Source organism: Rhamphochromis longiceps, linkage group LG3 (genome assembly GCF_057381845.1).
Source record: "Rhamphochromis longiceps isolate RC_006_pf linkage group LG3, R_longiceps_female_GT1.1, whole genome shotgun sequence".
NCBI lineage: Eukaryota > Metazoa > Chordata > Actinopteri > Cichliformes > Cichlidae > Rhamphochromis > Rhamphochromis longiceps.
In genome coordinates, this window is record NC_140559.1 from 70057260 (window position 1) to 70084100 (window position 26841).

At 42.4% G+C, this 26841-nt stretch overlaps 1 protein-coding gene across 1 annotated transcript; it reads left to right on the forward strand.

The window, feature by feature from the left end:
* The first annotated feature begins 2818 nt into the window (after positions 1–2818).
* On the forward strand, positions 2819–15255 carry LOC146676596 (protein NLRC3-like). The gene is made up of 6 exons (XM_085401217.1): positions 2819–2957; positions 4379–4519; positions 6086–6187; positions 11415–11656; positions 11773–13564; positions 15075–15255. The coding sequence occupies exons 1-6, from the start codon at positions 2848–2850 to the stop codon at positions 15253–15255; spliced, it is 2568 nt and encodes an 855-aa protein (XP_085257343.1). The 5' UTR covers positions 2819–2847.
* Positions 15256–26841: the final 11586 nt, after the last annotated feature.

Genomic DNA, 26841 nt, shown 5'->3' on the forward strand with positions numbered 1-26841 from the left:
GAGAGCAGGGACACTTGCTGTGTTCAGTGTGACTCGTCTCTGCAGAAGGTCAGGGCTCTGATAGTTGCAGTTAGCGGGTGACTTACTGGGCAGGTGGCTCCTGAGTGTCTGTGGGAGTCAGGGTTCATTATGATCCTGGTTGCTACTGGAAATAAAGAAACAAAAGGAGGGTGTGATGTTCAGGAAGTACAGACTGTAGCTCAGCAGGTAGAATTACTAACTGGAAGGTTGGAGGTTTGATCCCTGGCTGCTCCAGTCTGCACGCCACGGTATCCTTGGGCAAGATGTGGAACCCCGACTTGCTCTCCGATGCATCCATCATAGTGTCATTGTTAGAAAAAGAAGTGCTTGTGTGAATGAAGCACGCTGTATAAAATGCTTTGACTGCTCATACAGAAAAGCAGCTCATAAGAACTGGTTCATTTTCCAGATAATTCCACTATTAAGACAACAGACATTTGGGAGGCTTTCTCTGAGAGTAACACTGAAAGTCTTGCTGCTCCTCCACAAAATGAACTTCAGATTAAAGACACAGCTCAGATAAACACAACTCAAACTAATCTACACTATTTTTCTTTATTACGCAGCGTTTTTATAACTATTTCCAGATGTTTCTAAAGATGAAAACAGAATTAAACTCCAGCCTGATGCGTTTCTGAGGTTCCTGACTCTGACCGTCCCTCAAACGCCTCTCTGGGCGTTTCCTTCCGTTGCTTTTACTTTCGCTTTCGTGAATGTTGTGGCGCAGTTGATCGTCTCCATGTTAAGGTAACGTTAGCAGTCTGTACTGTTTTCCTGGCTGACATCAGCTGTGTGCAGCTTAGTTTCAGCATAAATCTGCTTCGTTTTATGTGAGATCAGAGTCTAGGAACGAGACAGAAACAGTTGATGATCAGCAGCTGAACTCGATGTTACTGTGGATCCACTGACTGATGTCTGTAGGCAGCTTCTCCTGCCTCCGTCAGTCTGTGGCTGTATGGGCTCAAATTGTGGTCATAAATATTTTGTACTTGTAAACCAGGATTTGTAGGTGTAAAAATAATTTGTGTGTGGACTTAGCCAAGGAATACGTGTGAAACTCTGCACTCAAGTTTCAAGTTACAAGTACGACCCTATTTTTCTGCCTTTCATCTGATTGGCCAATGTCATGTCAATCACAAATTTAACAATCCAATCAGAGAACAGGTGGGTCTATAATTCATTTGAATAACATCCTCAGGCCTAATATTGCTCATGTGACACATCGCGGACATCCTCTCAGTTCTGTACATATTATTTGTATTGCACTTCGGTTTTTTGCAAACGGGAGCTTTCTGTATAATATTGGTGACGCTGAGCACGTTTCCAAGGCTACCATCTGTCGGGCAGTCAGGAATGTTACAGTTGCACTGAAACGTCTCCTGTACCCGTTTGTGGTGTTCCCCGGTCATAGACCCACAAGATTTATCAAAGAGGGATGCCACAAAATTGCAGGTATCAGGATGACCAAAACTTAATTCATGATGTGGTGATACTTGAACTACTACTTAAATTTTACATTTATTCTCACGGTTCCCAGGCGTGATTGGCTGTATAGATGGGACTCACATTCCAATCATTGCTCCTTCAGTAAATGAAGGAGACTATGTGAACAGGAAGTCTTTCCACAGCATTAATGTGCAGGTACATAGTTCCCTGTAGCATTTCAAACTAACAAATCATTTCATTATAGTAATGGATGCTAATTTGTGTTCTCTGCACTGTGAAGATCATATGTGATGCTGCCAACATTATCACAAATGTGGAAGCCAAGTGGCCAGGCTCTGTGAGCGGTGGTGGTGGAGGACCCCCACCTGTTTTTCGGGCCTCCGCTCTTTTTCTGTTGGCCATAACGGGTCACATTTGAGCATACAGAGTAAGCAAATATGTACTTGTAATGTGCTCAGATAATTTCAATAAGTGCTTACAGAAAGAAAATTAATGTAGCCTCTAACTGTAATTGATTTACATGGGACAAACAGACCAAGCACTATGGCTCATAATACAATTACACCTTACCTGTTTGGACTATATTTTTATATTTCATTTTTACTTGCTGCCAGGAACGTTTGGGGCCTGTTGGGTTGCACCTGCGCTCACATCACGTCACAAAATAAAATGTATAAAATAACAAATAAAATATAATAAATAACATGTTAAATGGGTGGAAATCCCTAGATCAATGTTTACATTAACACTCACGCATTGACTCTGTCGGCTATGTTTTGCCATGCATGCTCCCTTTCTTTTGCAGCTGAGGCTGTGTTACTTTTTTTCTGCAAAATTTGCATGTTATCGGCATATGCTGCCATCAGAATTTCGGCCTCAAGCGCTGTAAAATACATTGACCGCGCCTTCTTTCCCTCCGTCTCCATGGTGACTCGCTTAATCTGTGCTCCACTAATCAGGGCTTTATGTATCCTCGTGCGTGCGCTTAACTTGGGGTTAAAGCAACTCCGCGTTGATTGAACTACTTGTTATCAGCCTTTCTGAAACCGAATATTCCGAGTTGGACAGTTCGGGGTTACTCAACCCTGAGTATCGTTTTTCACTCTGAGTTTTCTAAACCGGCTTCCTGAAACAGGGCCCTGGTTAGGTTTAGGCTGTTATTGTGCTTCAGGCTGAAATATGAGGAGGAAGGAGTGGGGCTGGTTAGCCCTCATGACCCTCACCATAACACATACGTCACAGGACAGTGTTTACCACAGAAACTCCATGAAATGATCAATGAGAACTTTAGAAACCCGTCAGTGTGATGCTTCCAGTACAACAGCACCTCTGAGTGTGTGTGTTTGCCTCTCAGACTAACTCCACCCTGACATCAAGAAGATGGAGGAAGAGGATGGAGCAGGATCTGCAGCATCCAGCTGTGTGTCTGTGAGGAGTGACTGGTCCAAAGGAAACCCTCCAGACTTCAGTAATGAACCTGCAGCAAGAATGTAAGAGAGCTGCTGACTCATTTATTCAGTGTAAATAATGATTTTTGATGCAATGGGAGAAGAAAAATGACAAAAACAGTTTTAAAAATAAGGATTAAAATATTACAAACTATGTTTTTGAGTTTCCTGATGTAGCACAAAAATATATGAACATAACTGTATATAGGACAGATATTTACGGTTCTTTTAGGCAGCACCAAAAAACAAAAAGACTATTTTAAGCTGTCTGAGGTAGTGAGTCAACATGTCACACTGGGTCAAAGGTCAGGGAGTAAAAGTGTGTTTTAAAGAGCAACATGTCAAAGGGTATTATTGAAAAGTTTAACAAAAGACTGTTATGTGACAAAGAGTAAGTACATTATTTTTATGAGTTTCAGATTGTTCATCATGTCTTTAATTTAACATTTCCATTTTTTCCTTCCTGTCTCATGAAGCTGTTACATTTATTGTGTGGAGATCAGGGAGATATGTTACTGTTACTGTCATAACCATTATCATTACCATTGCATTAATCATCATTTCATCAAAGCATTTATTGATGCTGTTGGTATTACGTTAAAACTTGTTTTACAGGTGTTATCATAATCCAATATTAACCTTTATTCCAGGTGCAGTTATAACTATTTTTATACACATCTTGCAGTTTGTGCTTTTAAAGAGTTTAAGCTCAGTCTGATAATTGATGGTCAGAAGCTTCGTCTGGCGCGATGTCGCGATGCCGATCTATTGTGCAAAGTGACTTACAGGTATGGAAGGATTGCCTACACGCTTACAAAACACACATGATACAAGTATTCATTATTATCTTTTATTCGTTTATATCCTTTTTATTGAGCTTTGAGTAGTGGCATTTGATTAAAGCATTTATTCAATATATTACACATATAGTTTCAGTTAAATTGTTACACATATGAGAGTGGCCTCTGTCTGGGTGTGAGCTTTAGTAGGCGAGAGGTGAGACAGAGTGCAATTGAGGTCGAGACATCCACACACACACACACCGTAGGTAGACTTATATTCTAGGTTAGAGTTCAGACATATTTTGCTTGTAACTGCATTTTGTGCCTGCATAAGTGATAGTTTGCTGCAGGACGTGCGTCTGATGTTCCAGGGATAAGTGAAAGCAAGACGAGCTACAGGAAGCACCTGGCGTGGAGACGGAGACGATGTTCTTTTCAAACTGTGTCAAAAGTTGTCAACAGAACATTTGTGTTTTTAACTCATGCAAGTATCTGCTCTGACGCAAGAGGGGGCGTAATAATACCCTGATGTTATAAAAGCAACTGCTTGTGTACTTTTGGGCGGAGATCGACGCTGATTGTGTAACGGTGTTCATCTCCCTACGCATGTGTTCATTAAAATCATCGTTTGACCTAATTCTTCTGGACCTTCGTTGTTTTGTTCTCATCCTCAATATTCTGAATACGCGACAATTGTTTTTCTTTTAGGATCAATAAGAGGCCAGAATCTCCTGGACCTGAACCCAGCTGTGTTTCCTTAAAGAGCAACGAGTCAAAGGATATCGGTATAAACTTTAAAGGCTGTTCTTCTGCTGCTGAGAGGTAATGTGTGTCTAGATGTTGTTCCTGACTCTGTATTTCTGAATAAATCCTCATGTTTAATATCAGCTCAGCTCTTTTTCACACATTTCTATGTTGGTATGTGAAGCGGTGTGTGTTGGAGTGTTTCCACAAACACAGCAGTCAGAGTGGAAAGAGTGGATGTTGTAGGAGGTGTTTGTGTAGTGAAGAGGCTGAGTGTCTGTAGGACTCCAGCTGCTCCAGCAGGTGTCTCCTTTGTGCTTTGCTTCAAACACAGTGTAGGGAGGAGCTTCCACTCAGGTGTTTCAGGTGGTATAGCCTATGGTTTAGTTTGACTTCCTTCTGCAAACTCAGCTGCTCTGTTGCTGATACACGTCTCCATGAATATGACTGATCAGATGCTGCCAACACCATGTGTTTCATGTGAGCGCTCAGCTGAAACCCTGGGTTGACTTATCGAGTTAATAACAAGCTTCACGTGACTGTGAATGCTAAAGTGAATCAGATAAAGGAAAGAGACCCTGCTAATGTTGGACTCACTTCTTAGTGTAGATCCCAGGAGGAAGTTCAACATAGCCATTCTTTGTGCTAGCTCGACCAAACCTGAGACCACAGTGCAGGATAATGATCATCATCTGTCTCTGTCAAGGACATTTAAAATCCACAAATAACAAACATAATTATATTTGATCATTAAAAATATGTTTTCAATTAAAAAAGCATGAGCACACTGGTGGATTACAGAAACATGAAAACTCGTTAACAGTAAAGTTAATTTAGGCGTAAGATTTTATCATTGATTTTAAAGTCTCTGCTGCAGAGAGGTGAGCTGTTAGTAACAAGAACTCTCTGATTTAAATGATTTTGATGTTTCCTGGTTTCTAAAATGCATCTCTGTAGCAGAGCAGTGTCTCCAAGGACACACAGGCTCAGCTGTAACTGTCAGTTTATCTGGTTTAAGACACATTTGGACTCAATTGGCTGTTTTTAACTATGTATTTTAATCAGAGGTGTAAATCTAGACCTCACACATCTGGATCCTAAACTATGATAGAAACAGCTGCTAGCAGTGGGTAGTTTGACTTTGATACGCTGCTCTAGAAAGCAAACAAAGGTTTGTGCAGCTCCTCTTCAGAAAAGTGTTCAGAGAGCTGCTGCTGTATTAGACAAAGGCTCGTCGTGTGAGCCCAGATGTGTGTAACAGCTGGATGAAGGAGAACCATCACAGTCGCGTCTCCATCCCGCCTTTATTAATGAACTTCCTGTTGCTTGCAGATGACAGGAACACAAAGTGTTTGTGCCACGTGATGCTGCAGGATTTGTTAACGTGTCCATGATGGTAACATCTCCTCGTCTAACTGCAAACACATGAGCGCTCCTAACGGCAGCTATCACAGCCACACAGGCAGACTGTGTCTCACTGTTGCATTCAGGGACATTTGTTTTCCTGTAAAAAGCTGAACTCTAATCTAAGAGGACTGTTACTGACAGGAAACAGCTGCATTATCTGCAGTCTGTGTGACCACAGCTGCTTCAATCACTTCATCAGAGAATTGATCATTGAATAAAACATGTTTGTGTCTGCAGAGGTCAGAGGTCACAGTCTGCAGGATCCAGCTGTCCGTCTGTGAGGAGTGACTGGTCCAAAGGTCAACCTCCAGAGTTCAGTGGTGAACCTGGACCAACGAGGTCAGAGAACTGTGATGACTCCTTTACATGTTTGTGTTTTCCTGGATAAATATGACCAAAGATTCATTAAAAAGGTAAAAATCTTAGACTTTGTCCTGTAGCGCTGTGTGGCAGGCAGGATTGGACCCAAACACAACAGGATGAAGTCAAAGAGGCAGCTTTATTTCAGCTGTGAACATGCAAACAGCAGAAATAAGGAAACATAACTGTAGGTTTGCAGTGAATGAAGCCTCAGCTCGACGCTCCACTTTGTCCCTCTTTTCCTTCTCCAAACAGCCACATCAGGAGTCTCTGATGGAGTTTTAAAATATTTAATTACAAATGTCCAAAGATGGGTTCAGGATACCTGAATCCACAATTATTAAAGCTAAAATAGTTCACAGGGTTTGGACTTTGTTAGGTGACGAGAGAACATCAAAGTGTTTTTTATCTTTAAACAGTATTTTTATCACTTCAGTTGCTCTCACAGCCCTGTTTGTTATTTTAGTAAGTAAGTAAGTAAAGTTTATTTATTAAGCGCTTTTCATAGACAGGTAGTCACAAAGTGCTGCACACAGAGATTAAAATAAACAGTACGATAAATAGCAAAATGCACAATATACACAATATAGAGTTTAAATGTAAATGAAAAATATAAAAATGTAAACAGCATTGGTCAACAGAAAGCTTGTTTAAACAGTAAAGTTTTTAACTGTTTTTTAAAGGATCCCACAGAGTCAACCAAACGTAGTTGTAGAGGTAGACTGTTCCACAGCCTTGGTGCCACAGACTGAAAGGCTCCGCCCCCTTTCATCTTCAGACGTGTTCTGGGAGCAACCAACAAACTCTGTGAGCGGAGACAGCGAGCAGCAGTGTGTTTAGTGAGAAGCTTGGATAAATAATCTGGGGCCATTTAGTTCTCTGTACGTTAAAACAATCATTTAAAACGAATTCTAAAATCTATTGGGAGCCAATGTAAAGAACATAAAATAGGAGTGATGTGAGCTCGCTGGGTAGAGCGAGTTAGTAGTCTGGCTGCTGCGTTTTGTACAGCTTGGAGGCGAGAAAGAGATGATTTATCCAAGCTGGTAAACAGGGAATTACAATAATCTAAACGCGATGACACAAATGCATGGACAATTTTTTCCAGTTCAGCTAAGGAGACCATATGTCGCAGTTTAGAAATATTCCTTAAATGAAAGAAACAGGAACGAGACAGAGACTTTACATGTGAGTCAAGGCCCAAAGAAGAGTCAAATATTATTCCAAGATTTCGAATATTTGGCTCAGCAGAAGAACAGAAAGGGGCAACAACTTGACTGATTTTAGAATATAGATCAGGAGGAGCTATGATCATGGTCTCTGTCTTGTTCTAACAAGGTAATTGTTAGAAAGCCAGTCAGAGATTTGAGTTAAAGCCTGGACTAGGGTGGACAGCCTATCCAGCTGATGAGGCTTAACCAGAGCTCTTATGTTTCACTCAGTGCTCCCACCAAACACCTTGGAGGACACATTAGTGTGATTTAGATTTCATTGCTGTAAACACCAGTCACACAAGCTAACCCATGGAGGCAGCAGCAGGCTTTGTGTTTGGTAAAGTCTGCTGGCTTAAACTAAGAGAGTTTAGTTTGTTAGCACAAAGAGCTGTCAGCTAAAGCCCCGAATGCACTTTGAATACAGACGAACTGAGAAAAACACTTTAAATACAGCAAACAGTCAAACTGACCACATGTTTTTCTGCTGATCATCCACAGCAGTACGTTTAGCATTCATGCTAGCAGCAGGCTATGACTGTTAGGGTTGCCAACCGTCCCTTAAAAAACGGAATCGTCCCGTATTTAGAAACAAAAGCACACGTCCCGTATTGAGCTAATAAGGGACACACTTTGTCCCGTAATACAGTGAGAATCAAAAGTAGTCTATAAATGTTCATGGAATTAACGCTTTGTTGGAAAACTTAATTCCCAGCCCCTCTCCTGCTTTGTGACCAATGAGCTGACAGCACACTTATGACAATACCGCTCATCTCATTGGTCGAGGAAAGGTCGCTTGCGGAGAAAATACCGGAAGACAACAGATGACCACAACAAGAAGCATGGCCAACAGGGAAACAAACGCTGACACTGCGGTGCAAGTCTCGGACGACAGTACACCTAAAGCTGGGCAGACACTGTGCGAGTTTTTTCAGTCACGTTATTCAGCTCCTGCTCAAACTGCACGATTGACTCGCAGGGGTTAGAAGTTGGTAGGTCACGATGCAGGTCTCACACTATACCGCCCGATGCTCTGATGCGACCCGAGTGCTCACACTGTGCCTCCATAACATGAAGGTTATAACAGAAAATCTGTCGCTCTCTCTGTCTTTCACTCACACAGACACACAAACCACCACCATCAACTTTGCTAAATTGCTAATGAAAAACATTGATCAGGCAGCTGTGATTGAGCAGCATGTAAATCCAACTATTTTCACGGTTGTTGTGGTCGTGATAATTTTGTGATGCCACATCGAAAAGGCTCTGATGAGCTTTCCAAAGTTCTACAGTTGTGCCTCCATCGCTTGTGTCCAGATCACACGCTGCACAGCCGTGCTGCTCTGTCTTTTTCACCGACGTTTACGTGTTTGCGCGTGAGCAGTGTGAGCGGCTCACGAGCGATTGATGATCGGGAGCTGCTCGAGGTGTTAATCGCTTCTCGTTACCCCACATATACTACACGATGCACGATGAAGGCCAAAATCGGGCCGATCACCAAATCGGTCGCACGACTCAAAAATCGGCTCAAAATGGGCCAAAGATCGCACAGTGTGAGCCCAGCATTAGAGCAGCAATGTTTGTTCGCTCAGAGAAAGAAAAAAAGGCTGCAAAAGCACAGGGAGGAATGGGAAAAGGGAAACACCTGGCTGGAAAAGGTCACCATAACACCTATAAAGCGCACTGCACTGTGTGCTGGCGCACTTTTTCCATAGGCATGCTTCTAATGGTGGGCACAAGAAGAACATGAGGGGCGTGAAAGCTCGGGGAACCCTTAACCAATTTCTTGTCCACCAGGCCACGGCAGAAGCAGATATGCTATGTAAACACTGGTTTGTTTTTTAAACCCTCTGGTTAAGGTTAAAATGGGCATGTGCAGTGAATATCAGCGCTATGTGGCCAGAAGTGTGATAATATAATTTATTTTGTGTAATAAACAACTGCAAGGATAGATGATTACAACAAATAGATGACTAATACATAAAAGTAATACATAGATGAATAATGATGATGAGTTAAGATGCGTAATCATGGGAACAAGCGGGTTTACAAACAGGAGCAGCTGATTAGCATTAGAAAAGCTGAAATAATACCTCAGCTGAAGCCAATTGTACTAAATGCACTAAATGTGCACAGAATATTTTTCGTTCTATTGTTTTCTATTAATTTATATAATTTTAAGTTAAGCAGGACAGAGTTCTTTTAAAGAAAGATTTACTTTTATTCTCAAAAGTTAAGCATGACAGGCTTCTGTTTAAGAAAGAGACCTGTTTTACTGTGTTAATGTTGTCATTTTGAGCTAAAAATAAATGGCTAAAGGATCATTTGTTTCCCATATGGTCATATCACAAAGAATAGAATATGCATCTGCTTAAATCAAATTCAAGTCAAATGGTTAAAAAATAATTTCACACACACAAAAAAGAGCTACCACACTGGGAAGGGTGAAGACAACTAGGTTGCCCGGCCCTGGCCACGAGGTGTCCCTTATTTATTTTTCAGGGAGTTGGCAACCCTAATGACTGTCCACTGAGCACCAACACAGGTAGGAGTGAGCAGTGATGAAGCAGGACTGTGGGCAAGTTTGAGCTACAATCCTATTGGCTTCTCAGTTTCTCCAAAGAAAAGGGGAAAAATTCTTGGTGTTGTGAAGATGTGAGTTGGTCTTGTTGTCGTGGGGCTGGAAGGATGCTGGCAGTGAGAGGCTTTTCATACAGTGTTGAGTAGCAGAATGAGAAGAAAGCCACTGCACATGAAACAAGGTGCTCGTAGTGTTTGTTTACTGTGTTTGTGCCACAATGTCAGATCAGTTGTAGATTCACATGCAGACTTGTCCAGTGAAACCAGTGCAAGTACTGCAGTACAGAGCAAAGACTAAGCAAGCCAGGAGAGCTCTCCAACTTTCTGAAAGTATCAGGATATTTGAGTGATAAGAAAAAGTGGATCGTGCAACAATGTCCCTCAGCACACAAAACAATCAAAGCAGAATAAATATAATGTTTTAGATCAAACACTTACAGGGACCTGAAGAGAGAGAACCAACAAAATGTCATGGCTAACAGAGGAACTCAAGCACAGACTGAGTTCTGACAAACAAAAAGGTGACAGGTTATTTACCAAAGGGGTGAACCACAGTGCTCTATATATGTACAGTGAGTTGGGGAGGGGGTCCAGGGCTCCAGGGAAAAGAGGGAAGGGAGTCCACTCTCACTCCTCTTCAGTCACTCTTGTCCTGCTCTCCACTCACACAGCCACACACGGGAGTCACAGGTAAGCGTCTGTAACCAGGTCCGGGGAAATATTTACTCAAAGTATACACAAAGTTAACCCAACTGGTGAATTTAGAGAGAGATTTCTTAGCAAGGAGCTGAGATCATGAACACAGGAGGGTCAATGTCCCAGCGACAAACTGCTCCATGCCGCAGCATTAAATGGTTACCGGTAAGCCCAGGTGAATCAGCAACAGGTGGTGTAATCATCATAGCTGTGTGGACCAAGAGCGAGAGGCCATTACAAGCTCCACCTAGGCAGGCAAAACGCTAGCAGGAGAGAGCAAAACATAAAACCTGAAAAGCCATCATGAGCCAGCCAGAGAGACACAGAGTTTATACTAGAAGAGAAACCTGCTCATCTTCATCATGTTTGTTTAAACAGAGAAAATCAGAAGTCTCTGTGTGTCAGACCACGGCTCTACACAGACACTTCTAAGCTGCTTCAGAGTGAACTGACCCAGATAATCTGCACACAGCGGCTGTAAAACAGTGAAAGTCATAACTGTGTCTCTCTGATGGAAAGCTTTTATTGTGAAGTCAGGAAGTCTGCAGGAAGTGTTGAGTTTGTATTCATCACTCAGTGTTTAATGAGACAGGCAGACAGGAAGAGCAGCTCATTAGTGTTGATGAAATCAAAGGAACTGTGAGGAACTGCAGTTTGGTCACATCTGGATGTTTTTCACTGACAGTAAATGTTTTAGTGATGAAGAAATGTGTTCACAGAGAGAGGAAGAGGAAGAGGAGTGGTGTTTGTGAGGAGGAGCAGCTGTCCTGCTGTGCTTTGTGTCAGGACGTCCTGAAGGATCCAGTCTCTACCAGCTGTGGACACTGGTTCTGCAGACAGTGCATCTCCTCATACTGGGACCAGTCTGCTTCATCGGGAGACTCCTCCTGTCCCCAGTGTGGAGAAAGATCCAGAAGCAGAGCTGGACTGCAGACAGCCAGTCAGAGCAGCTGTGTACAAAGTAAGACTGAACATCTGTCTGCTGATGGACTCATTTCTGAAAACTGGACTTCTTGTGTTGTTCAGACATTGAAGAGTTTTCTTTCTCTTTAGTCTCATTGTTTTTCTTTCTTTCAGCAGATGTTGGTCTGCAGGAGGTTTTAGATGAACATAAGATCAGTCTGAGGAGGAGATGTGAACGTGTGACTGAAGGAAGTGATGAAACAGGAAGTAGAACCCTACTGAACAGGATCTACACTGAGCTCTACATCACAGAGGGACAGAGTGAAGAGGTTCATACCCAACATGAGGTGAGGCAGCTGGAGACAGCTTCCAAGATGGACGCCCTCCATGACACTCCAATCAGGTGCCAGGACATCTTTAAAGCCTTACCTGACCAACAGAGACCCATCAGAGTGGTTCTGACCAACGGCGTGGCTGGTGTTGGAAAAACCTTCTCAGTGCAGAAGTTCACTCTGGACTGGGCAGAGGGCTTGGAGAACCAACATGTCAGTGTGGTGGTTCTGCTTTCATTCAGGGAGCTGAACCTGATCAGAGATGAGCAGTACAGTCTTCTGGAGCTGCTCCATGTTTTCCATCCAACATTACAGAAGGTCACAGCAGAGAAGCTGGCTGTCTCTCAGCTTTTGTTCATCTTTGACGGCCTGGATGAAAGCAGACTTTCATTGGATTTCACCAACAGGAAGCTGCTGTCTGATGTCACACAGAAGTCATCAGTCAGCCAACTGCTGACAAACCTCATCCAGGGGAATCTGCTTCCCTTCGCTCTCGTCTGGATAACTTCCCGACCCGCAGCAGCCAATCAGATCCCTCCTACATGTGTTGACAGGCTAACAGAAGTACGAGGCTTCACTGACGCCCAGAAGGAGGAGTACTTCAGGAGGAGATTCAGTGATGAAGAGCTGTCCAGCAGAATCATCTCCCACATGAAGACATCCAGGAACCTCCACATCATGTGTAGTATCCCAGTCTTCTGCTGGATCACTGCTACAGTTCTGGAGCACATGTTGACTACAGAGCAGAGAGGAGAGCTGCCCAAGACCCTGACTGACATGTACTCACACTTCCTGCTGGTTCAGACAAAGAGGAAGAAGAACAAGTACCATGAGGGACATGAGACGAGTCCACAGGAGCTGACGGAGGCTGACAGGGAAGTTCTTCTGAAGCTGGGGAGGCTGGCGTTTGAACATCTGGAGAAAGGAAACATCATGTTCTACCAAGAAGACCTGGAGCAGTGTGGTCTGGATGTGACAGAGGCCTCGGTGTACTCAGGAGTTTGTACAGAGATCTTCAAAAGAGAGTGTGTGATCTTCCAGAAACCAGTCTACTGCTTTGTTCATCTGAGCATTCAGGAGTTTCTGGCTGCTGTCTACATGTTCCACTGTCACACCAACAGGAAGACAAAGGTGCTGAAGAACTTTTTGGGAAAAAAATACAACGAGTCCTCTCTGGATGATTTCCTGAACAGAGCCATGTATAAATCCCTCCAGAGTGAAAATGGCCACCTGGACCTGTTTGTTCGCTTCCTTCATGGCCTCTGTCTGGAGTCCAACCAGAGACTCTTAGTAGGTCTGCTGGGTCAGACAGAGATCAGTCCAGGAACCATCCAGAGAGTCATCAACAACCTGAAGGAGATGAACAGTGATGAAATCTCTCCTGACAGAAGCATCAACATCTTCCACTGTCTGATGGAGATGAACCACCTCACATTATTTCAGGAGATCCAAGAGTTCCTGAAGTCAGAGAACAGATCAGAGAAGGAACTCTCTGAGTTCCAGTGCTCAGCTCTGGCCTTCATGCTGCAGATGTCAGAGGAGGTTCTGGATGAGTTGGACCTGCAGAAGTACAAAACATCAAAGCGGGGACGACAGAGACTGATTCCAGCTGTGAGGAACTGCAGAAAGGCTGGGTGAGTCCAGATGTGATCATTAACATCATTGATCAGTGTAGGTTAGTAGTTTAATGTTGAAAATAAAATCAGATTGTAACCACAAAGTGTTTGTGTCCGTACGCTGCAACCTTCCACACCATTCCTTTATTGTACAGACTCAGCAGCAGCTCCATGGATCCCAAATCCAAGAGTGGAGAACAGATTTGAAGTGTGTCACATCCATGCAGTCACAGCTGTTTCCACCATGTTTCCACTGATATTAATCCTGTTCAATGACACGTTTCATATCAGTGAATATGTTCTTTAGGACGTCCACTGACATGTTTAAGTGTCCTGCTGGAAATCACTCAAATCATCCATGAAATCCATGAAAAATCCTTTTAGTGTTTCTAACTTCACCCTCTGTCCTCTCTCTCTCTCCATCCTCCTCACTGCTTCTTTCACTGATAATCACACAAACATCGTATTCAGCTACAAAATAACACAATAATATCATCTGATGATCATTATTATAAGAGCAGGATCCATATTTGATATCAGAGTAACACACTGCTTGGTTATGTGCAGTCATCATCAGTGACTGTGGGTCAAACAGAAGCTCTCTGATTGGTTGCTGACCTTGGTCACCTGTCCACTCTCACCTGTTTGTGTTTGCTCTCTCTTTGCTGTCTCCATCCTCTCTCTCCTTTCTCTCCCTCTCTGTCTTTGTACGTCACTCAGGTCCAATGGAAACAGTGACATTTACAAACCAATCAAAGACAAACTGATCCATGTCAGGTTATAACAATATTCAAAGTGAATCCAGGCTGCTGCTGGACACAGACAGGTAACATCATTTTGACTTGCTGTCACCTGGATCTGGACTCATAAACACTGAAGCCCTGAACAGGAATACAAATCATTTTCTGCCAACTAGCGACACACCAGCAGATAATGGCTCAGAAAGCTAAAATGAGCCAATCATTTCTGTGTTTAGTTCCCCTGAAATCAGATCTGATATCAGCAGCTCTGAGTTCATTCATCATTATTGTCCAGTGATGAGATTTCTGCTCCGTTTGGTAACAGTCAGCAGGTTTTTCCTGCGTGTGGACGTGAACAGTCGTACCTGACAGCAGGTAGCAAACAGAGATCATCTTTCCAGCTGGAACTCTTCACTGAGCTGAACTCATTCAAAATGTTCTGGAGTCAAAACAGGAAACAGTCCAAATGTGTGTCTTCACTCTGACTCTGGATCAGATCTCAGTGACAGACTGTGGACATTATGGAAGCCTAAATGTGACACCATCTTCCTCCTTCATCTGCAGATTAAAGCCAAACAAAGATTCTCATTAAAAGTCTGCAGGTCTGAGAGAGACTCAATCGTTGTGTCATGTCAAACACAGTAAGAGGAGCTGAAGCACAGATGTGAAGAGCAGATTCATCAGATTATGACCTCACTCTGTTTTGTCTTCATATACATTCAGTCTGTGTTTATAGTGCAGATTTTCTGCTTTTATAATAACACATTTTATATTTTCTATCATCACAGACTGACTCTGTGTGGACTCTCAGAGTCTCACTGTGAAGTTGTGGCCTCAGCTCTGAAGTCCAGCCCCTCCCATCTGACAGAGCTGGACCTGAGTAACAACCTCAACCTGCAGGATTCAGGTGTGAAGCTTCTGTGTGCTGGACTGGAGAGTCCAAACTGTCGACTGGAGACTCTGAGGTGAGTTCACTGACTGCGGCTGTTGTTGTTTTTCTATATTTCATGTCTTTGATGTTTGAAACTTTCTTTAGTTCCTAAATGTTCAGGATGTGTCTGAAGACAAATGTGAAGAAGTTTGAGTGCTTTCAGAAATGTTGTCTTTCCAAACGACTGAACAAGAGTTTTTCCTTTTGGCTCCAAACAGAAGTGACAGACTTGAGCAGGGTTCATTTAAAGGCTGACAGAAGTGGAGTGGTGACGGGGAGATGTTTGACAGGACAGTGTTTCAGCCTCCACAGGTTCATGTTGTGCTCCATCAATCAGTGAAGATGAAGTCAGTGCTGATGAGGCTGTAGAGTGTGTGAGGGATGTGAATGAGGATGATGAAGATCTGATGATAGCAGATAAAAACAGGCTGCAGAGACTTTGAGCCATACAGGGCACACAGTGTGTGTACAGAACAGCTGAAATCATTATGGAGGCCTCACTGGAATATGGAAGCATCACTGTACAGCTTCAGTGAAGCATTAAAGTCTCTGATATGAGATGAGAAATGAAGCAGCCAGAGCTTTTTCATGAGTGGAAATCCACTGTGACTGTGAGCTGCTGCTACAGCCTCCAGATTAGCCAGCAGCTCATCCTGCTCAACATTTCCTCACCAACTTTAATGGAAGTGTGATGTTTTCAGCTGGAGTGATGGTCAGGGTGGCCTCCCTCTCCTCTTCTTCTCCTCTTCCTCTTTCATTTGTAAAGCCACTTCTGCTGCTTTCATTCATTTGGAAGTCCTGTAGCTGAGTTTGGGAGAGACTAACAGCCTCGGCAGCAGAGGGGAGAAAGGCTGTAACACCACCACTTTACTCTGTTCTACCTGTCACATCATTTTATCAGGAAACAAATGTGCTCATGTTTTTACTATGTTTGTCTTGAAGATGTAAGAAGATCACTGTTAAGTCTAATTGTTGAATGTTGCCATTGTGTTTCTTAAATTTGTACAGTCTTAGTTCAAGCAGTAGGATCAAAGCCATTCCTTTGATCCTGGCCACCTCTCCAACCACTCTGTCCTGGGGGAGGTTTTATTGTAGATACATCCTATCTGAAAGATCTGTTTCTTTTGATGTAAACTTCCTGGGTTTACGACCCTTTGGTCAGCAGGAGGTCTGACACACACACACACACACACACACACACACACACACACACACACACTCAGTGTATACATTTACATACAGTCCTTGTCTATGTAACCAAACGGGGTTGCAGGGGGAGGTGTTTTGTAAACTATTGTTTGAAGTTTGTCAATAAAAGGCAGCGAGAGGAGGCCACCATTGTGGTCATTTCGACGTGCTGGTCACAGATGGAATCTGCGATTGCGCAAGAAATCGATCGAACACTGTTGCCTTGTTTTTCTTTCATGGGAATAAGTCCTGGATACAGCGGGGTCTGAGTTTAGACCCAACAATCACATGGTGCTTTTTATTATTGTGTTGGTTTGTTTGCTGTCTCTTGGATGGAGCCCAGCTGTGCGTGGCCCCTGGGCCTGTGGTCAGAGTGTGTGCTGGATAATCTGGCCCAGGATGAGGCCAAACTGACATGGGATGAAATGTCTGTCACATAATTGAGCTTAGTGTAGTTTCATTTCTGCACAATTTAAAAACAACCAAAACTTTGTTCTGTCTTTTCTATGTTATACTGTAGACTTTCTTTGATACTGTGTCCAAAAGGAGCAGCTTTTACTTTGAAGGGGAGGCGTCTCTGTTTCCTCTTCAGGTTGGATGATGGAAGCAAATTAGTAGCTGTGTCCCAAAACGTCGGCTGCATCCTCCAGAGGCTGCATTTGAAGGCCGATTACGTCACAGCCAGGCGATGAAGGCTGTCCGTATTTGTCGACTCCTTCAAATGTGCCCGACAAATGCGTCCTTCATTTCCCCGAATTTGAAGGATTCGTCGGGTGTGTCCTTCGTGGCCCACCATATCCCAGAATTCATATCCCAGCCAAATTTCAGCTGCCAACAATGGCGGCAGCTACTAAGTTTTCAAATTACTCTTATTAATCTTTCTGGGTCACAAAATAAACTTTTAACATATTTTCAGGTGAGAAAGTAGCTGTGTAAACTTCAAATATCTGCTTGGTTTATCAAGACATCGCATATTTGCAAAAGTGTGCCGACGTTTTCGGAGACGTCTGTTACCCACCCGCTCGCTAGCAAGCCGGGGGGTTCAATGGTCACTCCAGCCGGCGAGAGCAGCGGACGCCCGGCTTCATCGTTTTCAGACCCCGCTCTTTCGCTACTCAGGTGAAACACGATATATAAGTCACTCGGATAACTTAAAAATGTAATTGTTTGCCTTTTTTCTGTGTTTTATTTGTTCCGGAGTAAATCGGTTTGGCTGAGATCAAAGTTCCTCCGGGATTTTCACACAGCTGAATAAACGTTAAACAGGAAACTGATTAAACAGAAGTGTGAGACGGTCGAGAATTTACGCCAGTGTCCTGTTATATTTTAGATAGCAAGGAGCAGACGGCCGAGTTTATTAAACTCCACAAAGACAGCGGTGACGCAAATCTGAAGGCTAGACCGTCCCATTTCACAGCCTCGCACTTCCAGCCTTTTCGATCTTTGAAGGACCCGGCCCACGTAGACCGCGAATACCGGGTCCTCCGAAGGATGCAGCCGACGTTTTGGGACAAAGCTAGTGTGTGATGTTCTTTCAGTGTTGCACTTTGTAGACGCTCCCTGAGCACTGGTCTCACAGCCAGCTGCACATAGAGACCAGTGTTGTTAGTCCAGGTCAGAAGATGACTTGTTGGAATGAAAATGAGCTTGTAGTTTGTCTGCTTTAATAATGTGACTGGAAAAAGGTGTTGGACTTCAAATATGTCCATTTCTTTCACACTTCACCTTTAAAAGTGAAGCCTTGTGGTTCCTGGAAGGAAAAACACGACTTTTTCAAGTCTTTGTCCTGTTTTTATGATAAATGTACGACTTTAATGTGAAACATTCAGAGTTTTTTCTCTTGTTGTGTTTGTTTGAAGCTGCTTCCTGTTGGCTTCAGCTGTTTGGAGTTTCCATTTTCTAAACTTCTACATTCTGAACCTTCTTCAGCTCTGAACAGATGATGAAACACTGAATGATTTCAAGCTCACACTTTGTCTAATAAACTTACATCTTTCATTCTTCATACAGATTGAGGGGCTGTGGTTTGTCAGAGATCAGCTGTGATTATCTGGCAGCAGCACTGAAGTCCAACCCCTCCCATCTGAGAGAGCTGGACCTGAGTGACAACTACAAGCTGCAGGATTCAGGAGTGAAGCATCTGTGTGGTTTCCTGGAGAGTCCAGGATGTGGACTTGAAACTCTGGGGTCAGTCAGCATGTTTTAGTTGTGCTGAGATGAATATGATGTGAAAGTTGTGCTGACACTAAACTGCAGACATCAGGCTGATATTATACTGATCCACACTGAGGATCTTCATGGTAAAGTCTGTTTTCTTCTTCTCTGGTTTAGTCCATTGACTGCAGCAGAACAATGTTCACATTTCAAACAGTGAGACTCAACGTATGGCCCGCGGCCCACACGCGGCCTGCCCACCTTTCCTGATTCAGAGAGAGGGGACCCTGATTAACTGTGTAGTGTTCTTCCTCACAGTTCTAAGTATCAGACACAACAATGAATAATCCACAGCTGACTGTCTTTAGCAGGTCAAAGGTCACGGCACACAGCAGACAGTGGGAAATATTATAATTCTGATCATTTATCAGCACATATCCATATGTATAAAAACAAAGCTGACACTGTGAGACTTGATCAGAGGTGTGATCATCACAGCAGAGGCCTTTGTGTCAAAGTCACTGAGGATCAAACAGAAACACATGAAGCAGATTTTCCTGTTCTGGCTTTTTATAGCAGATAACCTTCAAAATATTCTGCAGTCCATCAAAAACTGAAGCAAACCATGAATCAACATGTGAACATGAGCTGATGCTGCTGAAGTGAAGCAAAGTTACAGAGGTTTGATTACAGACACAGCTGAGAGTTTGTAATCTGTCATCATTTTAAAAGGTTTACATTTCTTCAGTATATCCACATTTGCAGCTGGTACCTCAACCTCCACTTGTCCAACACAACTGCTGTCCACTGCCTCCATGACATTGTGATTTTGCTGTTGGTCTTCTGTCAGATCTTCATCAATCACTTCTGCACGGGGCACACCTTCAGACTCTGCAGCTGCATAACGAAAGCCTGTAAGATAAAATTAGACATAAGGTAAATGTACACCAATATTCCAATGACAGGTGTGTGATTCATCTGGAAGTTATGTGCGGATTAGTGTACAGTGATAGCAATTTAGTATGTTTTTAGAGGGGGGGGGTTGTTTACCTCCGATGGGTGCTCTTTTTCGCTTCCGTTGCGTACGCCTTGAGTGCCGGTCCGAGTCTGATACAGGTATGTCGTCATGCCCCATGTGCAGTGTTGGTGCCCAGTCTGGATTTGTTACATCCATTTCATATGCTGGTTTGCCTGCAATAATGCCAAATCATAAGCTACTCAGTCGACATGATGTGGTTCTGCAGCATCACACATTAGCATGTTTTATCTCATTATCTATGACCTCAGCACGTTGAAAATCACACTAAAAGCCTTTCAAGAGTGATATGAATTAATTTAGAACTCACCGGAAAGAAAATGCCGTGAGCAAACCAACAAAAAGCTGGGGATTGCAGAGAACTCGATATCCGCTCGTCTCACCGCTGCAATCCAAGCCTGACGTCTTTGTTTAGTAATATCGGATACATGGGATCCCTCACGTTGCCTCCAGGATGGAAAACGATGAAAAGAGAGCCCGTTATCCAGCTTCTTGCCTTCACGATCGTGTGATCTAACGTTGCAACCGACAACACAACACGTACGATCCATAGCTGAAATGGTATCCTTTGGCTGGCCTACTGTCATGGCGGAAGGGGGCATGGCCCATCTCCCGTGACATCACGCTCCAAAGCCCTATAGGTGGGAAAATGTACCATGTCGACCAATCAAAAATGATATGGAAACATGACATTTGGTTGTTTAGCAAAAGGGGGAAGTTTTAGGAGTGACTGGCAAGAGAGAGCGAGTGAGCGAAAGAGAGAGAGAGTTTTGATACGTGAGAGATTTGTGACGTTTACCGTGTTTGGTCTCAAGTTAGTTTGTTGTCTTGTGTATTTAGTGTGTAGCTGTTGTTTTGTTTTGTGTGTCAGTTCTACTAGTGATCGTCACAGTTGCTGCCTTAAAGCCAACAAAGGCAGATTGCAGTGTAAACGCTGAGTGACACACCTGCTGTCAGACCTGCAGGTTTATCCCTGTGCTGTTCTCATATGTGTTAGAGTGACACAAACTATTGTTTGACACCTGATTGTTCTGTAAATAGTTTGAAATGATTATATGAAAAACGTCTGAGCCTTGGCTGCATTTTTTGGTAAATAGTACCATATAACTTTGTTGTTTGCAAAACGTGTGCGTATTTTTAAAAGTGTACAATCTCTATTTGCATTTCAAGTTATGAAGATGATTCGTTAAACATGTGTGTGGTTTTTACAGTCAAAATATCACTTTCTACTTGTATTTTAAATTTTGTCTGAATTTAGATAAATTGTGCTGATACAGTTGGTCAAAATGAGAAAATAACAGATTGGCAAGATAAACTGTTTTTAAAGGTAAAATATAGAGGCCACATCAAAAGTAGTCAAGAAGGGTTAAAGGCTAAAAGCAAAGTTGTCACCAAGTACTGTTTATATTTGTGTGTATTGCTGCAGCTTTTTTGAGTATTAATTTGGTGCCTTTGTGTGAAATAATGGTATTGTGAGTGATCCATATAGTCACAAAGAATAGCCACTTGTTTCTGTGCTACCAAAGTTCCCCGGCTTTCATTCAAAATGTGTTTATCGTCAGCACCTGCACATTAAACTACTTAAACATTATAAATGTCTTCAAGCTCACACTGAGGCCTGTGGGGTACTATCAGCCACTGAGACAGTACACACATTTATATGTGTTTGTATATGAATATTTCATACTTTAAGACTGCCTGTTTATTTAAGGGAGATGAACAAAATACATTGGAATTGTACAAAATAATATCATGGATGATAAATTAAATAGATTTTAAGTAGATGCTTGTGCATTCTTAAAGTCTTATATGTTGAACTGAACTATGTGATCTGTTCAAAGCCTTAATCTTAATTTGAAGTGAAATGTGCATTTTGAGTTTATACACTATGTATATAAGGCGACCGTTTCCTTTTGCAGTATTTTTGTGTGGTGTACTTTTCTATGTCTTAACAAAAGGGGAACAAACCCCTGACAGGCCATCACCCTCCTCCCCCCTCCCTTTCTCCCTCCTCCCCACACCTGAAATTCACTGAGGAGATGATGGAGCGGGTCAATGCTGGGCTCAGATCTACCCCCCGTCCCAATCCCTTTTTGTCCCCCATAAACCCCCCACCAGAGCGGCCAAAGGTTCGCCATCGAGCCCCACCCTCAACAGAGCAATCGAAGTCACATTGCCCAGCCTCGCCCCCCTTAGTTCCTCTTCATGCCCTGTCTCCGCAGTCTGATGCGTGATGTGTGAAGGGTCCGGGCTGTGAGGATTATGGCAGTGATGACTTTTCCCAGGAGAAGCTGGGACCCTGTTTACTAGAAGGTTTTAAAATTTCTGTACTTTTAGGTGACAGGAGACATGTGGCCTGGTCAAAACACAGAGAGCTGCACTCTAAAAGATCTTTAAACATAGTAAACATACCTTGTGTGCCACAGACTGCTCCCAAACACGAGGGGACAAGTAATACCTCTAAAACACTTAAGTTGGCTTTATTAAACATTAGATCTCTAGCTGGGAAAACATTTTTAATTAATGATTTAATCACTGAGCACAGCCTTGATTTTATGTTTTTAACTGAAACTTGGTTGGACCAAAGTAACAGTGGAGCTGTTCTCATCGAGACGACCCCTCCTAACTACAGTTTTATCAGTGAGGTCAGGGCGAGCAGGAGAGGAGGAGGGGTTGCTGTCTTATTTAATGAATCATTTCAATGTAAGCAGCTATCTCCTGGAAGTTTTCAGTCTTTTGAATATGTGGCTTTACAGCTGAAGGCCCCATCCAAAGTTGTGTTTCTTAATGTTTACAGGCCTCCCAAATACTGCACAGACTTTTTTAATGACCTCAGTGAACTGCTGTCTGTGATCTGTGTTGATTTTGACTGTGTAATTATTGCTGGGGATTTTAACATTCATGTGGACAACCCTCAGGACAAAGGGACTAAAGACCTGAGTAACACTCTGGGCAACTTTGGGCTGACTCAGCATGTAACAGAGGCCACACATAATAGAGGACACACTCTTGACCTACTGATCTCCAAAGGCCTGAGCATTTCAAAGGTTACTGTGTCTGATGTGGGCCTGTCTGATCATTACTGTGTTTTCTTTGAAAGTAAAATCTCAGCCCACACAAATATATCAACAACAGTGATCACAAAACGGTGTATAACTGAACACAGTAGTGAGATCTTTAACCAGGTCTTCCCATTAACACCTGACCTGTCCAGAGGGTCAGTCAATGAGCTCGTCAATAGCTTCAATGCTAACATGTTAAATGTAATGGACACTATTGCTCCCATTAAGGTGAAGGTTATCTCTGGAAGGAAAAAGTCTCCATGGAGAAACTCCACACTGGTGAAAAAAGAAAAAAGAGAGTGTAGGAAAGCTGAGCGCAGATGGAGAAAAACAAACCTCCAGGTTCATTATGACATTTATAAAGAGAAACTTCACAATTATAATTTACAACTGAGGAATGCAAGGAGGTCCTACTTCTCTGACATCATCACTAAAAACAGCCATAATGCTCGGGTCTTATTTTCTACAGTTGACAGGCTAACAAACCCCCCTGTGTCAGTGGCAGCTGAACTTTATTCGACCATGGCCTGCAATGACTTTGCCAAATTCTTCACTGAAAAAATCCAAAAAATTAGACAAGCAATTGGTACATCAACAGCAGATCCAGGATATGTACTGTGTCCACCAAAAAACTGTTTAAACACCATGAAACAGTTTCACCCTATTAACAGCAAAGACCTGGAGGACATCTTAGGTCAACTGAACTCCTCCTCCTGCTGTTTAGATGTCCTGCCAACAAGTTTTTTCAAAAAGGTCTCAAAGACTTTAGAGTCAGACCTGTTACAGATAGTCAACTTTTCTTTATTATCAGGTGTGTTTCCAGAATCACTAAAAACTGCTGTAATCAAACCTATACTGAAAAAGGACAATCTTGACAAGACACAAATGAACAACTACAGGCCGATCTCAAATCTCCCGTTTTTAAGTAAGATCATTGAAAAAGCAGTTTCTCAACAGCTCAGTTACTTCTTAAAACAGAATAATTGCTACAATGCCTTCCAGTCAGGTTTTAGACAGAACCACAGCACTGAAACCGCTCTGACCAAAGTGTTTAATGACATATGTCTGAATACAGACAGTGGAAAAATGTCAGTCCTAGTTTTACTGGATCTCAGTGCAGCATTTGATACAGTTGACCACAACATATTACTCAAACGACTGGAGAACTGGACAGGTCTTTCAGGAACTGTACTAAACTGGTTCAAAACATACGTAGAAAACAGGAAATACTTTGTATCAATAGGTAACTTCACATCTGAGCAGACAAGTATCACATGTGGAGTTCCCCAAGGTTCCATCTTGGGACCCCTTCTGTTTAACATCTACATGCTCCCACTGGCACAGATTATAAACAACAACAAAATAAACTATCACAGCTATGCAGATGACACACAAATATATATCACAATGTCACCAGGAGACCGAGGCCCTGTACAGGCTCTTGGTAAATGCATTGAGGAAATCAATGACTGGTTGTGCCACAATTTTCTCCAGCTAAACAAAAACAAAACTGAGGTAATAGTCTTTGGCGCCAAAGAAAAACGATTACAGGTCACCAGAGAACTTCAATCTATACATCTAAAAACCACAAACCAGGCGAGAAATTTGGGTGTAGTGATGGATGCAGACCTAAACTTAGAAAAACACATTAAGACAATAACAAAGTCAGCTTACTATCACCTCAAGAATATATCAAGGATAAAAGATCTGATGTCTCAACAGGACCTGGAAAAACTAGTCCATGCATTCATCTTTAGTAGGCTTGATTACTGTAACAGCATCTTTACAGGTCTACCTAAAAAATCAGTCAGACAACTACAGCTCATTCAGAACTCTGCTGCTCGAGTCCTCACTAAGACCAAAAAAGTGGACCACATCAATCCAGCTCTGAGGTCTTTACACTGGCTGCCTGTCCGTCAGAGGATAGACTTTAAAGTTCTGATGCTGGCCTATAAAGCTCTGAATGGTTTAGGACCAAAATACATCAGTGACCTCCTGACCCAGTATGAACCATCCAGATCCCTCAGGTCATCTGGATCCGGTCTTTTATCAGTTCCCAGAGTCAGAACCAGACACGGAGAAGCTGCATTCAGCTTTTATGCTCCTTATATCTGGAACAAACTCCCAGAAAGCCTCAGATCAGCTGAAACACTCAGTTTATTTAAATCCAGGTTGAAGACTCACCTGTTCTCAGCTGCATTTGAATAAAGCACCAAATCCACACTTTAAGCTTAAATTTCAAAACTTACATTTAACTACTGATTTTATCTACTGTTCTGATTTTATCTGTTTTGATTTTATATACTGTTGTTTGTTTGTTTGTTTGTTAATTAGTTAGTTAGTTTATTTGCTTGTTTTATTCAATTTTAAATCATGCTTTTTATTTGTTCTTGTTTTTAATGTCTCTGTAAAGCACTTTGAATCACCTTGTTGTTGAATTGTGCTATACAAATAAACTTGCCTTGCCTTGCCTTATTAAAACCTGGACTCTGACTAGAAGCTGAGCAGGACATTGGATGGACTGAAGCAGAGTCTGGGACCTCAGTAAGTCTCTGAGCTGCTCATTATTAGTGCACAAACCAGGAAATATGTGAAGCTCCAACCTGTAGATGCTGAACCACATCTACAGGTTGAAGAGCAACACCTCAAGTTATCTGTGACCGGCGTCTGTTTCCAACAATATAACTGAAGCTGTTTTTACCTTTAATGCTGGAATAACATGTTGAATCACATGATCAGTGTTTACAATCTGATTACTGAGGTTCTCGTCTGTGCTAGCTTCTGCTCTGAGCAGCATTTTGTGTTTCTGCCTGTATAAATAAAGTTTTGCTGTTTGCTTTCTTATGCTGGAGTTTGAATTCATGTTTTTAAACAGTTTGAGCTTCCTGTTCGTATAACCCGTTCATGTGTTACACCCGTCATTGCGTTGTGTTCTGGCGTGAAAGTAAGAGGCAGGAGACAGCACTTGGGTCTTTGGCTCTTTACTGCACATCTGCAACACAGAAATAAGTGTCTGATCTGTGTGTGTCACGCGACTGCCAGTACACCTCTCCTCCGGCCATGCTGAAAGGAGCTGTGCCTGCAGCTTCATTAACACCACAATAATATAATAAATCTAATACAACAAATTGTTTTAAAACATTAACTTAAGCTCTCAAAAACAAAAAGCATAAAATAAATAACATGTCACTGAAAAATCATTAAAAACAACTTATAAGAACAATAAACAAAATAATTCAAAATCAAATAAACAGTCAGATAAATACAATTCAATAACCAGGACCCAATATTCTAGTGCTTATAGTTCAAACATTATACTTCAGTACAATTATATTAATAACCGCCATCCAACAGGCAATACAACACTGTACTTATAAAAACAATGAATGAAAGACTGCATCTCCAAAACATAAGAACATCTCCATACCTGCAACACAGAAATAAGTGTCTGTTCTGTGTGCGTCACGCGCCTGCCAGTACACCTCACCTGACGAAGGAAAAAAGAGTGCACGCTGCAGCGAACACGCTCACAAGCCTCTAGCGTTCAGGCTAACTTAGCATGCTAGCATTTCAGCTGCGTTCTCGGCTAAAACTCATTAAAAACGTATATTAGCAAACTCTGTCCTCCACAAAACTTATCCCGAACGAGTCTCTTAACGACAAACAAAAATGCGGCGGTTCGGCTGTATTCACATTGCAGCTTGGGGTCTGAACAAACTGAGCAACGTGGCAGTGACTTACCCCCCACCCACTTGAAACGTAAAGGCAAATAGGCGGAGCGGTTAGTGCTACGTTTGTGCAGATTTGTGCAGGTAAAATTAGCGTTTGTGCTGCTACAGTATCTGAGATATAATGATTTTAATTATTACGGCCTACGCTGTATAACACCAGTGTCTGTGGCAGTGAGTTTCAGCAGCTGTGGAGTTTTGCACTTTTTCTAGGCTTGCTGCATATTAACTTTTATTAGTTTACACTTTAGTAACACAATTTATTCAGCGGAAAGGTCGATATTTCTTTTGTTACTAGTGCAGAAACGTACACAAGGTAGGCTAAAGTTTTTATTTTTTCTGTGGCAAAACTGAGTTTCATGTGAAGTGATTCACGTATACCTAAATTATTATTATTTTTTACATACCTAGTTGGCCTCTATAATTTTGTTTTGAATTATATATGTTCATTATTAT

Excerpts from the sequence above, each read along its gene's own strand:
- LOC146676596 (XM_085401217.1), top strand. The coding sequence starts at position 2,848 with ATGGAGGAAGAGGATGGAGCAGGATCTGCAGCATCCAGCTGTGTGTCT. Across the intron at positions 4,520-6,085 it reads TGTTCTTCTGCTGCTGAGAG|AGGTCAGAGGTCACAGTCTG; the intron begins GTAATGTGTGTC and ends TTGTGTCTGCAG. Across the intron at positions 13,565-15,074 it reads AGGAACTGCAGAAAGGCTGG|ACTGACTCTGTGTGGACTCT; the intron begins GTGAGTCCAGAT and ends CTATCATCACAG.